Here is a 17,171-nt window from a genome sequence, read left to right on the forward strand (position 1 = left end):
AGAATTGGGTTTAATTCATGGCTGGAGATTTTTGCCGCATGTCGCCAGCTTTAATGGCTATGTTAAAGAATTTATCGCCTGAAGAAATTCTTCAGGTTTTGTCTGAAGGGTTATGTCAGCATTGTGAAAATGTTATAGAGGCTCGTGTAAACAGTCTTAATGAAAGTAAGCTGTCCCAATTATTCCTTTTTCGGATTTATCAATGTGTGTGTATTTAATTTTGTGTTACAATTTGATTTTAATTTCAAGAACCAATGTTTTCCGCTGTCCATGTCAAGTTTTTGATGTTCGGATTGTGACACGACATCCTCATGAGATTATTTTTTACTTGCGAGTATTGAAATAATTTTCTTTTTGAATTGAAGGAATGTTTTTGATATAGTCCTAGGCAGGGATGGTAACTCTACCGCTCGATAAAGTTTGATCTTTAAGTGAAGTAGGGAAATGGAGCGGGCCGGTTATCTACCGAGTTTCGAACCATGCGACATCGGCGCTCAGGGAGTTCTCGATTACATAGAAAAAGTACAGATGTATTTCTTCTTTGTGGATTGATATTAGAGAGCAAGTATTATTTGACTACATTGTAATGTCGGTCTCAATTGAAATTGTCTGTTCTCCAGGATGCTATGTAGACAAAGAGAAATGGCTATATCAATTAACAATGTTTCTTCACATAAAAAAAAAACAGTATTTCAATTTCTCTCCTTTTTCTAGTTGACATTTTGCAGCACGAACATATTCTGAGCCAAGAAAGTGGATGAAAGGAAAGGGTCGTTTCACATTACAGTTTGGTTGTTGTTATAATTATGCTGTGGTAAGAGTTCTCTAATCGCTTCTTTGATATACATGGCTATTCCTTTCCAGTTTTATCTGAACCTTTTATCCACTGATCCTCCTTTTCTATCCACTAACCTTCAGGACAAGGATGGTAATCCGCCAGGCATTATTAGAGATGAAGAGGTGGATCCATTGCCTCCTTTATTCAAGAAAATGATTAGGAGAATGGTCTGATGGCCTGTTTTGCCTCCATCATGTGTTCCAGATAGCTGCATTGTGAATATTTATGATGAGGGTGATTACATTCCTCCTCATGTTGACCATCACAACTTTGTTCGACCTTTCTGCACAGTGTCTTTCTTGGCAGAGTGTAATATACTCTTTGGCACAAACTTAAAGATTATTAGTCCTGGAGAGTTCTCTGGTCCTTTCTCCTTACCTCTTCCTCTCGGTACACCACGACATACTTTTTGCTTTGTTAAATTTTAATATCCTATTCAGGGGCGATTTTATGTAGTGATTTTGGTTCACGTGAACACATGCACTCTCCGTAAAATTAGGTATTTTATGTATATATTTTGTAAAAATTGGTATAATATTAACTGCTGGAACACATGCTACAAGAAGGCTAAATGGTGCACTTGGTTAGAGGTTGAGTTATATACCTAGAGGACTAGGGATCAATTCCCACTTAATACATTTAACCTCTTTTTTTTTTAGTGGTGAACCCATGTTCTAGATATGAAATATGTACATTTTCCTCTAGTTTTCCCTTTTTATCATGTGAAATGCCTTTTTAATCCTACCTTGATGAAAAATTATGCTTTTGGTCTTGGATTGATGCTTATTAACTTGTTGCTTTCTGTCATGCAGGTCAGTGCTCATTATCAACGGTAATGGAGCTGATGTTGCTAAACATTGTGTGCCTGGTGTTCCAGCTAAAGGTTGTCCAAGTATCCTTCTTCTATGTATGATATCAAGGTGGAACTTTTCCATGGAGAACTTTTTAATGCAAAAAGTTTTTCCTTCTTGATAAAAGAAGTGCAAATTGTTTTTCCGAAGGTATGTTTATCGAAGTTTTTCAAGAAGGTTTTGCAAAAGAATTTATCAAAAAACTGCATTTAATTTAGTGATTTGACGATGTTCTCAAAAAATAATTCTTATTCTACTCACAGAAGTATCTTCAGCCAAAATAAAATAAAATTAAGCATAGGAGTAATAGTTTTTCTAAAACCACTACCCAGACATGTTTTTTGCCCCAATTTTTTTCCATAACTTTTTTGCAGTTTTTTTTCTAGAAGTTGTTCAAAATGGCTTATTTTATGCAATTGTCCTGTCTATCTGACTTGTATCGCCATTGTTTTTTTTCGTTGTTGCAGAATTTCCATCACTTTCCGTAAGATGGATGTCAGAATATTGCCATATTCGGATGTTTCTGACCCTGAGCTTTCGGGAATCGAGCCTCTTGTTCCTCCATCATCGGGCAACTCAAAAATTCCGCACAACTTGAAAGGTGTTAGAAATGACAACCATGATAAATCAGAATATCTTGCAGAAAGTGGAAATAAGGGTTTCTCCAATGATATTCCCTCTGGGAAAATTGAATTCTTCCAACCGTAGAGGTCAGAGATTATTCTTGTAGCAATTAGGATATCAAGTGCTTAGGACGTCGTTGTAACTTATAAGCGATACATTTGTCGTATGGTCAGTGTTTTACTTTAGTCATAAAAAGTTTATCTATTGAATCCTAGATTTGAAGTTTGTATTTGATAGTAATAATTAACTTCCATAGAAAAGTTCATGTATGTTTGAGCTGAATAAGAAGTTCCATCAGTAGTCAAGCCTTTCTTCTAGTTTTAAAAAATGGCAAAATACATCATTTCCACCCTGAACTTGTCCCAAAAAATCGAGTTCACACTCCAACTAATCGTGTGACCTATTACCTCTCTATTCTTATTTAAAGTGGTATTAATACGCGCGGACACGTGTCATTTGCACGTTTTCTCTCTTTATTAAGACTAACCCTCCTAGAGCCTGTTTGGATGGGCTTAAAAAAAGCAGCTTATAAGCAAAAAAAAAAAAATAGGTTGGGGTATTTTTTTTGTAAAATTTACTTGGCATAGCTTACATTATTACCTATTTATGGAACATAACTAAATTTTACAATAATTATATTTAGTAGCTAAAATATAACATATTTACTTCCTATAACTATCACTTTTTTACCACTCATCTAAATTTAAGCAAAAAAAAAAAAAAACGTCCCTCTCTCCTATCCCCCTAAATACATGCCATTATGCCCAATATCCATTAATTTCCTCCAATTTCAAATCAGTTTTACAATAGTTCAACTTCCTTATTTATTTCTAATTAACTACTCATTAATTTCACTCATAATTCAAATCTAATTCCCAACAAAAGGTAAGATTCTATACTGATTTTTACGTTTCACCGTGTATTAAACTTATATTTTCGTTTTGTATTTTGATTATTATGTTCAATATTACTTATTCTGGTTTCTGTTGACTATATTTCAGATATATTTTTCATATATTTTGACTATATTTAGAAAAATTTCAGAAAAAAAAAAAAATAAAAGAGTTGCAGTGAAAACATTGTTACCTCAATTATGAACTCAATTATGACTATATTTTGGCTATATTTTAATTGTATTTTTGATTATTATGTTCAATATTACTTATTCTGGTTTCTGTTGACTATATTTCAGATATATTTTTCATATATTTTGACTATATTTTTCAAAATTTCAGAAAAATAAAAAAAATAAAAAAGTTGTAGTGAAAACGTTGTTACCTCAATTATGAACTCAACTTGAATTCGATATTTCAACAGATGAATTCATATATATATTCATCGTTTAAAACGAACTCTGCTCACTGGTTTGATATTGTTATTTTTCAAAGTTTTTTGATGAACTAGTTTTTGAATCTTTTTTTTTTTTTTGGTTAAAAATATGAATGTACTTTTTGAATTCAAATTTTTTTGAATTTGTTAGCTGTTTGAATGAGATATGAGATCAGATATGGAATGGGAGGATATTTGCGTGAATCAGGGAACATTAAAAACTGATTTTAATTTAAATTGGAATAGATTTTGTTTCCATAAATATAGCACTTTTAGTTTTCTCAGCGTGTGTATTTCCGTTATATTTATCCTATATTTAAGTCGACGCATCTACTAGCTAAATATAGGTCCTTCAGTTACGAATTGTAAATGTAGAATATGTAGTTATAGGTTGTTAGAAGGAGCTAAAAGGTAGCTGTTTGTGAAAATTTTACATTTTTTTTGGCTTATAAGCTATTTTCAGCTTATAAGCTGCTTTAGATAAGCTAAGTCAAATGGGCTCAATTAATTTTTTAGGCTTATTTTAAGCACAAAATGACTTTAAAATGGACAACCAAACACTCAAAAAAGCTGAAAACAACTTATAATGAACTTATAACCCAATCCAAATAGGCTCCTAATTCCACTATCTTTTCTCCTCTCTCCTCTTCTTGTTTTTCTCCATTCTCTCTCCAACATTCGCCGGAAATTTCATGTTCTTCGAGCAAGAGTAAACGAAAGATCAAAACACTTTGTTCATGCTATATCTTCACTGGGCAAGTCACCTAATTCTTATAATGGAAGATCAAAAAAATATTCCATATATATGAGTTCATATAACTTCTCTTAATTCATCTTAGCCAAAATTATATTATAGTTATAATCATTAAGAAGATAATTGCAGATCTAAAATACAAGTGTAAAAGGTTTTGTTTATGAAGCCATCTCGATATTTTGTCGCTAATAAATCACGATTTTTAATTTCGTCAGTCCATAGATACTACCAACCAACAAATCCACCATATAACAGAAATTAAAAGTTGTAGCGAATTCTGAGTCGTTTGTTCTCAAATCAGTGTCGGTGTATCCTATTAGAGTAGTTCACGGACAAAAATAGTAAGAATTGGTTTCTATACTACTTTTATTTCTCTGCGAATTTGTACCTTCACGGACGGTGAGCTTCTCAGCCGGAAGAAATGGAGGAAGTTTGTTGGGATTGATGAAAACAAAAAAGATAGTGCAAATAAAATTGATTCTTGCTAGTTCTGTGGCTTGTCAACCTGAAAATGGAGATTGTTGATGGTGTATATGCGATGGGTCTGATAGAACGAAGAGAATAGAGATAACAAAAGGGAGAAAATAAGAGAGAAAGTAAGAAAGAAAATAGATTTCTAATGTTTAAGTCTAATTAATTATATCATGTCCAATTAAAGATTGACAGCTGGACAATTTAATCAGCTTTTTTACGTTTTTATGTCTCTCATGCTCTTTCAAGAATTTGAACATACTTTCTTTGCCACGTCATTACTTGAGGGGATATTAATAAGAATAGTGAATAATGACATTCCCATTGGGATGAACTTAACCACTTTTAAAATTCAGGGAAATGATGTATTTGATAAAATTCCCTACACGATGTTACTCATTTCAATATTATTTTTTTATTTTGAAAAGCGACAATATTCAAAAATCAAAAGATGACTCGTCGTCGAGTCTTATACAAAAAATCTTATAGTAGCATTATAAAACTCCAACAATGTGTTCTTCCAACAAGTGAATAAATCAAGAAATAAGTAGTAATACTGTGATGACATTTGGATTGAATTTTTAAAAATAGCTTATAAGCTAAAAGCTAAAAGCCATTAGTTGGAAACATCCAACTTTTGACATTTAGCTTATTTTTGTATTTTTTTAGCCTAAAAGTAAATGCTTAAAATCAATTTTTATCTTTATCAAACACCACAAAAAGTAGTAAAGAGCTTAAAAGCCAAAAATACTTAAAATAAGCCAATCCTAACACTCTCTGTATATAATTAATTACTTAGAGGCTTAAATCTTTGAAGAGAATTATCAATAGGTAAATAGTATTTGTTAAAACTCATGGGTCGTTTGGCTGGTAATTAGGAAGGGAATTATTTGTGTTTAAGAATTAGCATAGCTAAAAAAATTATGTTTCACAAGTAGCTATTTAGTTACTTTGTATAGAATTTAGGACACTAAGTTTGATGTTAACATTATTCTGCAATCCCACATAAATAAAATATGTAAATGTTATGAATAATTTATGTATTATTTGATGTGGAGTAGAATACGGAATAAGCAATATATGGTTAAAAAAAAAAAAAAAAAAACTAAAATGACATAATGTCGATGCTGCTAGCTGCTAGGTTCTTTCTCTTTTCAACTAGAAACAAAATCAGTGAATTGAAATATACTTCTCTTGAAATTCCGAGGGTATACTTTAAAGATTATATAATAATATTAATTTGTGATACAACAAATCAAACATCCAAAGAAATATGTCTGAATAACTAATTCTAGCTATTACTTACTTTTTTGGATATTAATTACTTTTCATTACCAAAATTAGAGTTACGTACAGAGCAAAGAAAGATGAGATTGAGGAATGAGTAACATGCTCCATTCCTAAGCCGTACATATGAACCACCTGGATCCTGGGTCAACACAAATTGCCTATTATACACAGAGATTTAAACTGGATAAAAATTTAGCTTCTCCAACCTCTTTGCAGTGTGCTTCTTGAGCTGCCTCTGAAATGACTCTTGAATGATCTTTCCAATGATTGAATCTGAATTCTGCATCTTATCTAGTAAAATTTTGTAGTTCCTCTCCCTCCATATGAAATACACAACAGTAGCCAGGATAATTATGAAAAATTCATCCCTCAGGCATCTCACTTCAGCATGGCAAATAGGCCACTAGAGCTCATAGTCCCAGGGTCCAGGATCCCGTTGTATGTTTTACTACCTGCGTGACTTCTCCGTATCTACTCTGCCACTATGCATGAAAAAAAAAGTGTGAAATACTCTCATCTTTCGATCGATTTGCATAGTGGACAAATTGATCGCTGGCTATCCCCATCTAAGTAGTCTATCCTTTGTATACAACCTCTTGTGAGCAGCCAATCTAACAATGAATATCCACCTAGGCAGTCTCAGGTTATTGCAAATCAGTTTCTTCCATGACACTTTGTTGAAGTCACTCCTATATCTCAGGTAAAAATATTTTGTCGAAAACTTGTCCATATATATTACTTTCAAAGATGAATAACCAGCATCAGGAAAGTATTTACTATTAGCGTTCAGATTTTTCTGCATAATTTAATCAGCATTACTTATTTCTGACAACTAAATCTTACGTAACTAATTTCTATACTACTAATACTTACATAAATCTAATCAGCAATCGAATGACCCCTAAGCGATAAATAAGCAAGTATAATAACCCATGAAAATTCAATTTTTACCGACAGAATTGAAACAACCTGTGGGTTCCCTAAATTGGGCTTGGGCCGTTATCTGCTCCATAATCACTTTCCGCAACAATGATCACCGTCCATTTCTTGCCCATAAATAAAAGGTTTAAAAGGAAAGATGGAACGTACAGTACTGTTCTAACTTAAAACATAGTCCTAACTGATTTGGGTTTCAGTTTTCTGTCCCCTTCCTTAGTCAAGTCAACTATATATTTAATACATTTTCCAAAGACCAAGACTTTGCTATATACATAACCCACACATTCCTTAATTTAGTAATTTCAGTCCCATTGTTATTTCGTTAAAATCTATTTACTTGATAAGGGCCAAATCGGTTCACGTATATCTTTAGTTGAGCAAGAGCCCAAGAGGAATAAGAATTGGGTTTAATTCATGGCTAGAGATTTTCGCCACAGGTCGCCAGATTTCATGGCTATGTTAAAGAATTTATCGCGTGAAGAAATTCTTCAAGTTTTGTCTGAAGGGTTATGTCCTCACTGTGAAGATGTTATAGAGGCTCGTGTGTGCAACCTTAATCAAAGTAAGCTGTCCTAATTTTTCTCTTTTCGGAGTTATTGATGTTTCTGTATTTTATTTGTGTTACCATTTGATTTTATTTTCAAGAACCGATGTTTTCTGCTGTCCATGTCAAGTTCTTGATGTTCGGTTTGAGACATGACATCCTCATGAGATTATTTTTTACTTGTGAGTATTGAAAGAATTTTCTTTTTGAATTTAGGGAATGTTTTTGATATAGTCTTAGGTGGGGATGGTTTTTAAGGGAAGTTCAAATTCACTCTAGAAGTCCTGAATAGAAATAAAATTTCTGATAATCTGATTTAAAGCATAGATTAGGGTTTTTCAGATAGAGAATTTATGGAATGGCTATAACACCTTCAGTTTTTCTTTACCAATGTTTGTGTATTTAATTTTGTGTTACAATTTGATTTTAAAATCAACAATGGATTTTTTTTCCGCTGTCCCTGTCATATCGTTGATGTGCTGTTTGTGACATACATTTATTTTCTTCCTGTAATTCAGTCCGAGAAGATACTTAGACGTTCTCACGAGATTATTTTAAGTATTGAAAGAACTGAGCTTTTCTTTTCGAATTTAGGGAATGTTTTGACAGTCCTAGATTGGGAGGGTTGTTAATGAAAGTTCAAATTCACTCTAGAGTTGCTGAATAGAAATTAATTTCTGAATAATTCGTTTTAAAGCATAGATTAGGATTTTTCAGATGGAGAATTTATGGAATGGCTATAATACGCTCACTTCTCTGTATCAAATATTTGTGTATTAATGTAAAGACATAGATCTTCGGCCTAACTCAACCCCAAAACTTAGCTCATGAGGGGAGGATTGCCCAAGACCATATAAGGAGACCACCCATCCCTTTTTCATCCGGTGTGGACTCTTCAACATAAATTTTGTGTTACAATTTGATTCTAAAATTAAGAACGGATTTTTTCCGCCATCCTTGTCATATTGTTGGTGTTCTGCTTGTGACCTGACATTCCTTTTCTGTAATTCTATCTGAGAAGATTCTAAGATGAGATTATTGTTTATGGACTATTGAAAGAACTAAGCTTTCCTTTTCGAATTTATGGAGTGTTTTTGACATAGTCCTAGATAGGGGTGGTTTAAGGAAAGTTCAAATTCACTCTCGAGTTCTTGAATAATTTCTTTATACATGTTTGTGTATTTCATTTTGTGTTACAATTTGATTTTAATTTCAAGAACGTATTTTTTTCCGGTGTCCTTGTCAAATTCTTGAGGTTCTGTTTTTGTGACATGCCATTCTTTTTTTCTCTTCCTGTAATTCTATCTGAGAAGATTCTAGGCCGCCCTAATGAGATTAACGTGTTGCGAGTATTAAAAGAACTGAGCTTTTCTTTTTCAATTTAGGGAATGTTGTCGACATAGTCCTAGGTAGGGAGGGTTTTTAAGGGAAGTTCAAATTCACTCCAGAAGTCCTGTATAGAAATTGAATTTCTGAATAATCTGATTTAAAGTATAGATTAGGATATTCAGATAGAGAATCTATGGAATGGCTACAATACGTTCAGTTTTTCATTTTCATTTTCATTTTTTTTTTTGGGGTAAAATAGGACCATCGTTGTGATTTGCCTTTTAGTACTTAGGACTACTACATTCAAATTTCACATAAATATCTTTTAATTTGTAGGAAGGTTAGATGAAATGTCCTTATCGAATGTTAATGTTACAGAAAGTTCTGCAGAGTTCTTGCATGGGGATTCATCTGATGATGTAATTTCACCAAAGAGAAAGCTGAATGCTGATCCTCATACACCCTCTCCACGAGTTGTAGAATCAACTAACTCAGGAAGGCCGAAGCGATTTGTTACCGTCTTGTCTACATCTGTAAACAGCAAACAACCAGTGTTTAATCATTCAAATTTTAAGATTAATCTAAATGATGGACCTGGTAGATCAGTCGTAGGCAAGGGTTTATCGGAGGAGCAGGATGAGTTAATTAGATTTCGCCAAGTTGGCAGGCGAAAGGATTTTGTTCATTATGAGAAGGTATTTGGAAAGGAAATAAATGTGCTGCAAGGGCTTGAGCTTCACACTCAGGTTTTCAATCCTGATGAGCAGAGGGAGATAGTTGAATTGGTTTACACACATCAGAGAATGGGACAGAAGGGGCAGCTTAGGGGTACGTCCAAAAATTCTCATTCAATTTTGCTTTCTGAATTGTTTTATCTGTATGGTTATTTATTTCCGTCACCATCTAGAGTAATAGCTGCAAAACGAGAAGGATGTTTTGAGAGCGACTGCATTGTTGCTTTCTTGTATACATGCATATTACATCTAGACTTATATGAAATGTTTTTGGTAACAAATGTAAATATTACCATTAACAAACAAAAACAATTACACCTAAAGAGGACCTAATCTCATGACCATCTTCTAAGAAGGGTACCATTCAATCAAGCCTCCAACAAGTCTCTATTTACACAAAGAACTGCTGTTTTAATGAACCACATCTACTAGCCTTTTTAGAATATCTAACTGCCTCTATTCTGGTAACAAAATCGTGTTTAATCTGTGTAATCAATGTATCAGTATCTACAAGTATTCCTCTGAATATGGCCCTATTTTGTTGCTTGCCACACATTATATATGATTTCTCCCCATAGGGCTGTTACTACCTCTTTATAGAACTGCTTCCATTTCCTTCTCCTGATTCTTGTCAGCACCTGTTTAGCTTCACCTGTTGGTATTTGCACCCCTGCCCATTGCACAATAGCAGTTAAGATCCTCCTGGTCCAAACACAATCCGAGAACAAGTGAGCTTGTGTTTCAGTGGCCTGACCATCACACAAGCTACATAGAGAATTATCTACTGGAATATTCAGTCTCTGGAGCCTCTCCTTGGTGAGTAATCTGCCCTGTACAGCAAGCCAAAGAATAAATCGATGTTTAGGTTGAAGTACACTGCTTCATATCAAATCTGAACCTCTCAGTCTACTTCGTTGACCCAACATTGCACCATAGCTAGCTGAGATGGAAAATATTTCCCATTAGCTGAAATGTTACTAAGCTTTTTTTGTTTTTTTTTTGTTTTTCATTCAAAGTGTTGGACATTGAATGTCTCCTTATAAAAAATAGAAAACATATGTTTGAAATTTTAAATGCATTCTTTCAGTATCTAACTGGACAGCTCAGGAAAAGTCAAAACGAGAGTCAGACAGATAAGTCGTATACATTAATGAGTTTTCTAGTTGTGTTAGACTGTTAGCCTTGAGTGGTACATGCCATAGGTTGTCTTCCCCTAGGGATTTGGTCTAGTGGTAAGAATACAACACGTGATGCATGGGGTAGGCACATGTCAGTATGTCAGGGGTTCGAACTCTGCCGCGGGAAAAAGCTTGATCTTTAAGTGAAGTAGGGAAGTGGAGCGGGCCCATTATCTACCAAGTTCGAACCATGCGTCATGGGCCCTCGGGGAGTTCTCGATTACATAGATAAAGTACATATGTATTTCTTCTTTGTGGATTGATATTAGAGAACAAGTATTATTTGACTACATTGCAATATGTCGGTCTCAATTGAAATTGTCTTTTGTCCAGGACGCTATGTAGAAGATGAGAAATGTCTATATTAATCAACAATGTTTCTTCTCATAAAAAACAGTGTTTCAATTTCTCTCCTTTTTCTGGTTGACATTTTGCAGCACGAACGTATTCTGAGCCAAGAAAGTGGATGAAAGGAAAGGGTCGTGTCACATTACAGTTTGGTTGTTGTTATAATTATGCTGTGGTAAGAGTTCTCTAATTGATTCTTTGATATACATGGCTATTCCTTTTCAGTTTTATCTGAACCTTTTATCCGCTGATCCTCCTTTTTTATCGACTGATCCTCCTGTTTTATCCACTATTCAGGACAAGGATGGTAATCCCCCAGGCATTATTAGAGATGAAGAAGTGGATCCATTGCCTCCTTTATTCAAGAAAATGATTAGGAGAATGGTTAGATGGCATGTTTTGCCTCCATCATGTGTTCCCGATAGCTGCATTGTGAATATTTATGATGAGGGTGATTGCATTCCTCCTCATATTGACCATCACGACTTTGTTCGACCTTTCTGCACAGTGTCTTTCTTGGCAGAGTGTAATATAGTCTTTGGCACAAACTTAAAGATTATTAGTCCAGGAGAGTTCTCTGGTCCTTTCTCCTTACCTCTTCCTCTCGGGTACACCACGACATACTTTTTGCTTTGTTAAATTTTAATATCCTATACAGTTCAGTCCCATCCCAAATGAATCTTCCCTATCTGCACTGCCTTCTCACACTTGTTGTGATTAAGCAGGGAATGCTATAGCATATGAAATATGTACATTTTCCCTTTTCATCATGTGAAATCTTTTCTTATCCTACCTTGATGAAAAATTATGCTTTTGGTCTTGAATTGATGCTTATCGACTTGTTTGCTTTCTGTCATGCAGCTCAGTGCTCATTATCAATGGTAATGGAGCTGATGTTGCTAAACATTGTGTGCCTAGTGTTCCAGCTAAAAGGTTGTCCAATTTTCTTTCTTCTATGTATGATATCAAGGTGGCACTTTTCCATGGAGAACTTTTTAATGCAAAAAGTTTTTCCTTCTTGACAAAAAAAGTGCAAATTATTTTTCCGAAGATATAATTATCTAAGTTTTTCAAGAAGGTTTTGCAAAAGATTTTCTCAAAAAAACTGCATTTGATTGTGTGATTTGACGATGTTCTCAAAGAATAATTCTTTTTGCACTCACAAAAGTATCTTCAGCAAAAATAAAATAAAATTAAGCATAGTAACCAGTTTTTCTAAAGCCACTACCCAGACATGTTTTTGCACAATTTTTGCCATAACTTTTTTGCAAAAAGCTTTTTTCTAAAAGTTGTTCAAAATGGCTTATTTTATGCAATTTTCTTGTCCATCTGACTTATATGGCCATTGTTTTTCTGTTGTTGCAGAATTTCCATCACTTTCCGTAAGATGGATGTCAGAAAATTGCCATATTCATATGCTCCTGGCCCTGAGCTATCAGGTTTCGAGCCTCTTGTTCCTCCATCATCGGGCAACTCAAGAATTCCGCACAACTTGAAAGATGTTAGAAATGACAACCGTGATAAATCAGAATATCTTGCAAAAAGTGGAAATAAGGGTTTCTCCAATGAAGATGAATTCCCTCCTCTGGGAAAATTGAATTCTTCCAACCGTAGAGGTCAGAGATAATTTTTATAGTAATTAGGATAATAAGTACTTAGGATGTCATTGTAACTTATAAGCAATGCAGCTGTTGTATGGTCAGTGTTTTACTTTAGTCATAAATTTTTATCTATTGAATCCTAGATTTGAAGTTTGTATTTGATAGTTATAAATAAACTTCCATAAAAGTTTTTATGTATGTTTGAGCTGCCATGTGACTAGGGGGTCACAGATTCGAGCCGTGGAAATAGCCTCTGAAGAAATGCAGCGTAAGGCTGCGTACAGTAGATCCTTGTGGTCCGGCCCTTCCCCGGACCCCGCGCATAGCGGGAGCTTAGTGCACCGGGCTGACTTTTTTTAGTTTTTTATTTTTATTTTTTTGAGCAGAATAAGTAGTTCCATTAGTAGTCAAAGCTTCTCCTGTGGCCTTTTCTCCCCTCGTAAGAGAGAAAATTCACATTCCTCACAGTTAATTATTTGCATCAGGATCATCCTAGATAGATCCTAGGATGGAACCATCACTCCTGAAGGATGCTTATTAGGTTTATTGTCTCAAGAAATAAGTGAGGTCTTCTACGCTTTTACTTCTCAAAGGCTTCACTTTTAACTGTAGTTGGCAGTTGAAAACCACAAGTGTAGTTTTTACCCGGTTTGCCTACCCTCCCATTCCATATGTACATGTATTAATTATGTTATAGATTCTGTTACCAGTACTGGATATGATTGTTTACCTTGGGCCTAGTTGTCAAATGTCCACGTTGGTTGAGGCCTTGAGGAATTGACCATTTCTTCTTAGTGTATGGTTTTGGCCAATCCTGACCTCATGAGCGGAGCTTTTATGGTTAAGTTATGCCTAAGGTCTATTTTCTTAAAACGGTTTCAGAAGCAGAGCCATCATTGCTTTTGGTTTAACCAATGTTGGAACCCCATGTTGTCAACGCTCCAATGTCCAGACCTAATCGTGCAGGGGCGTTAAACTGTTCCATATTGGAAGAAAGAATAAATTTTTGTCTCGTGTTGTTAAACTAGAATACAATAGAGGAAGTACTATTCTAGTCTATCCCTTTTCCTTAGATTTCTCCTTAGACGGATGTGCTTCAATATGATTATTCAAATGGCTCGTTAGAATCAACTGAAAAGAGATTAAAAAAAAATTAAGAGAACCCTTGTTTAGGATCCTTTGTTTGGTCAACACACATACATACATACATATAAATCAAGCATTTCTTTTCCGTTGTACTAGTCTGGTTCTTTCAGATGCCCTTCTCCTCTTCCATTATGCTCTGGAAAGAATGCGTCTGCAGGAGGACATTTTTCTTCTCTTTTAGTGTTTTTCTTCTTTTCTTTTTCTCTTTTATTGTGGTTGGGTGCAGAAAAGGCAGTGCAAAATTTATTACGTAGTGACTTTTGAAAGATGCATATTGTTTTAAATAATTTAATGTTGTATATCAGTTGGCACACATTGCAAGGGGGAATGAAGCAATTTAATTTCAACATCTTGAGAATTATCTCAAATGTAAGTTTACTTTGATATTCTCTGAAGCCTAAACTTTGAGAACTTTTGCTCCAAGTGCATATTCTTATATGTTTGCAGAAGAGCAGGGATTTGTTGGTTTGTGTTGACCAGTTATATTTTTCTCTGTGTTAAAGTCTTAGATAAGTGATTAAATGGCATCAAATAGTTTATCTAGATCGTATTTTTGGTCTATACTCTATACTAATGATTCATGATAGTTTAGCGTTGTTAATAGATTTTATTTGTGATATTTGGAACTTGCAGGGAACAAATTAAATCAGTTCTCGAGTACTGCAAGATGTTTAAGGAATACGAGTGCTGCTATAAATATGATGTGACGTTCATATTTAGTATACCACATATATAAATATGAATTTATGTTTTGTGCATTGACAGTGCAAAAATTTTTTACACCATCATCAGGTTAAGTTGACCTACAACATGTAACTCTCCGGATCAAGTCGGGGGTTATTAACCTTAAAATAGAGTAATAACATGTTATAATCATTAAACTGCATGCATTAATAAGGTAAAAATTCTTTGCACTGACAAGTTGTGCTAGTGTATACAATTAGTGGAAGTTGCCATTGACTTACAACAACATCAACATCGTTGTTGGACAAGATCAGAGAAATAATTGTACATTCCTACTTTATAATTTATTCCAAAATTTACTTTAAGTAGAATATATTTTACCAATCAAGTTGAAATAATGGCGATTGAATCTAGTTGCATAATCAAAAGATAAAATTATGCCTAGTGAATATAATATTCACATCAATAAGTGTCGACATGCTGTTGGACTTCCTCAAAATCGCTGTTCTGTGTTTCTATTAGGCAATGAAAGTTGCCTTTTAGACGTTCTTTCTGAACTGTTCTTCTCGTAAGCAGAATTCGCTTATGCATGGAACATTTACGTAATTAATTATTGGAGAACATGATATATAATCACCTAATGATAAAAAAATTGAATTTACAAAAGTATCTCATGATATCTTTTTTCCTTTTTGTGCCAAATGGAATTAATGGTCGGCTAAAAGGACAGTAAAGTTACACTATGATTGTCTCACCTCTCCAGCTTCACCATGCGGTACTATATGGTAGTGTACCTAAGGTGTCTGCTTAGAATCTAATTCCAAATAAAGTTGATTAGGAATTAAAACTTAAATCTATGTAATTTCCAACGTGGGAATCACAATTAATAAAAAGTCAATCAAAGAAGAGTATAGTTTATATATCCCACAATAGAAAAGTAGAATAGGATCACTCTTTTTAAGTAGAGGTCTCTAGTTGAGTCCCGAACCAAAATGACTAAATAAAAATCTAAGTGACCCAAAATACCCCCAAAAATTTTTTTGGCACAAAAGTACTAATACTGCGCTAAAGCACTTAATCGTGACGGAGCCGTTAAGTGCTTTATCGCAGTATTTTACTGCGCTAAGACAAAGTTTCTCTCACCTATAGCGCAGTATAGGACACAACCATAAAACCAAAACAGCCTCTTATTGCATTTTCACACTTTTTCACGTAGTTTAGCCGTATATTAATCATGCTTTGAGACTCCGGAACTTCAATATTTTATGTAGAACCCTACTTATATTTGTACGTTTAATAAGGTAGGCCCAATACATCAAGGATACGCAAAAGTTTGGATTGTCGTTTTAGTTTGAAGACTTGTAGTCATTAGCTTTACATTATTTATCTTTCAGGGTTTCGTGTTATTTTTAAATTAATGCTTAACTTTATTTCGAATGTGTCACGTTTTATTTATTTATTATCAATTTAGGATGTGAAACTATAAACAATAATAAAGACTAAGATAATATTTATAAATATAAATAGATATGCAAAAAATATATAATATTTACGATAAACTGTACAACACTAATGTATATACACTATCGTGGATGGGTCCCACATGTGGTATGCCTGAGACTATCCTTAGTCCTAAGGCTCATACCATTCCCACCGCCCTCGCCATCGTCTCCATTGCCCTTTTTCCTCTTAATAACCGGGCGCTCCAAGTCATGATCATCTCCTCTTCCCCTGGCCCGTGCGCCCTTGACTAGAATGTGCTTCTTCTTGGGATCTGGTCCCGCTAGCACGGGCAGAACCTCATGCTGACCTGGGTCTGGAAACTCGACCTCTTCCTCGTCGGGAGTCGCCACCGCAGGCGCCGAAGGATGAACCTGAAATGTATATAATAATTAGTACCATTTCTTATTTATATTGAATACATTAACGTTTGTTGAATAATCAAACCTGTGTATCAACGGGCACCTGAGTAGGCTCCTGAGATGCGTCTGTAGGCTCCTGAGATGGGTCTGGTGCAGAATATGAGGTAGTCTCCTAGACGAGATGCTGTTCGAAATCCAAATAAAGGTTATAAAAATTAAATAAATATTTACCTTATATTGAATAAAATTGATTTTAAGTAAAAATCTTACCTGCGCCTCAATAGTCTCATGAGAAGACACCTCTACCTCGGCAGGCTGATGAGAAGGCTCCTGAATGGGTCGCTCCTGTGGACCCACTGGCGTCGAATCCTAAAATATGTATTTTAAATATTGACCTTATATTGAATAAAACTAATTTTAATAAAAAGCTTACCTGTGGCTCGACAAATACATGGAAGACACCGCCGGGCCCGGTGGTGCCATGAGAAAATGCCTGAGTGGGTGGCTCTGGTGGACCCGCTGGCGCCGAATCCTAAAATATAAAATATTACTAAATAATGAGTGACATATATATTTAAAATAAGTAATTTATATGAACAAATAAGTATTTTTAATACTAACCGGGATCAAAAACTCATTGAAGTCAAAA

At 34.5% G+C, this 17,171-nt stretch overlaps 1 protein-coding gene and 1 pseudogene across 3 annotated transcripts; both read left to right on the forward strand.

The window, feature by feature from the left end:
- LOC132064594 (RNA demethylase ALKBH9B-like) lies at window positions 1-2,554 on the forward strand (annotated as a pseudogene).
- A 4,705-nt stretch (window positions 2,555-7,259) lies between these two features.
- LOC132064593 (RNA demethylase ALKBH9B-like) lies at window positions 7,260-13,028 on the forward strand. 3 transcript variants are annotated; one of them, XM_059457627.1, is made up of 6 exons: window positions 7,260-7,658; window positions 9,306-9,797; window positions 11,319-11,404; window positions 11,527-11,837; window positions 12,091-12,162; window positions 12,595-13,028. In XM_059457627.1, the coding sequence occupies exons 1-6, from the start codon at window positions 7,511-7,513 to the stop codon at window positions 12,854-12,856; spliced, it is 1,371 nt and encodes a 456-aa protein (XP_059313610.1). In that variant the 5' UTR covers window positions 7,260-7,510; the 3' UTR covers window positions 12,857-13,028. The 3 variants fall into 3 exon arrangements, with proteins under 3 accessions (XP_059313610.1, XP_059313611.1, XP_059313612.1); XM_059457628.1 differs by having other exon boundaries at window positions 9,348-9,797; XM_059457629.1 differs by having other exon boundaries at window positions 7,261-7,658; window positions 9,360-9,797.
- Window positions 13,029-17,171: the final 4,143 nt, after the last annotated feature.

This window comes from Lycium ferocissimum, chromosome 7 (genome assembly GCF_029784015.1).
Source record: "Lycium ferocissimum isolate CSIRO_LF1 chromosome 7, AGI_CSIRO_Lferr_CH_V1, whole genome shotgun sequence".
NCBI lineage: Eukaryota > Viridiplantae > Streptophyta > Magnoliopsida > Solanales > Solanaceae > Lycium > Lycium ferocissimum.

What these genes read in the sequence shown, in the direction of transcription:
- LOC132064593 (XM_059457627.1), top strand. Translation starts at nt 7,511, where the DNA reads ATGGCTAGAGATTTTCGCCACAGGTCGCCAGATTTCATGGCTATGTTA. An exon ending in TGTGTGCAACCTTAATCAAA is followed by an intron (nt 7,659 to 9,305) that starts GTAAGCTGTCCT and finishes TTTAATTTGTAG; the next exon opens with GAAGGTTAGATGAAATGTCC. An exon ending in TCCTTACCTCTTCCTCTCGG is followed by an intron (nt 11,838 to 12,090) that starts GTACACCACGAC and finishes TCTGTCATGCAG; the next exon opens with CTCAGTGCTCATTATCAATG.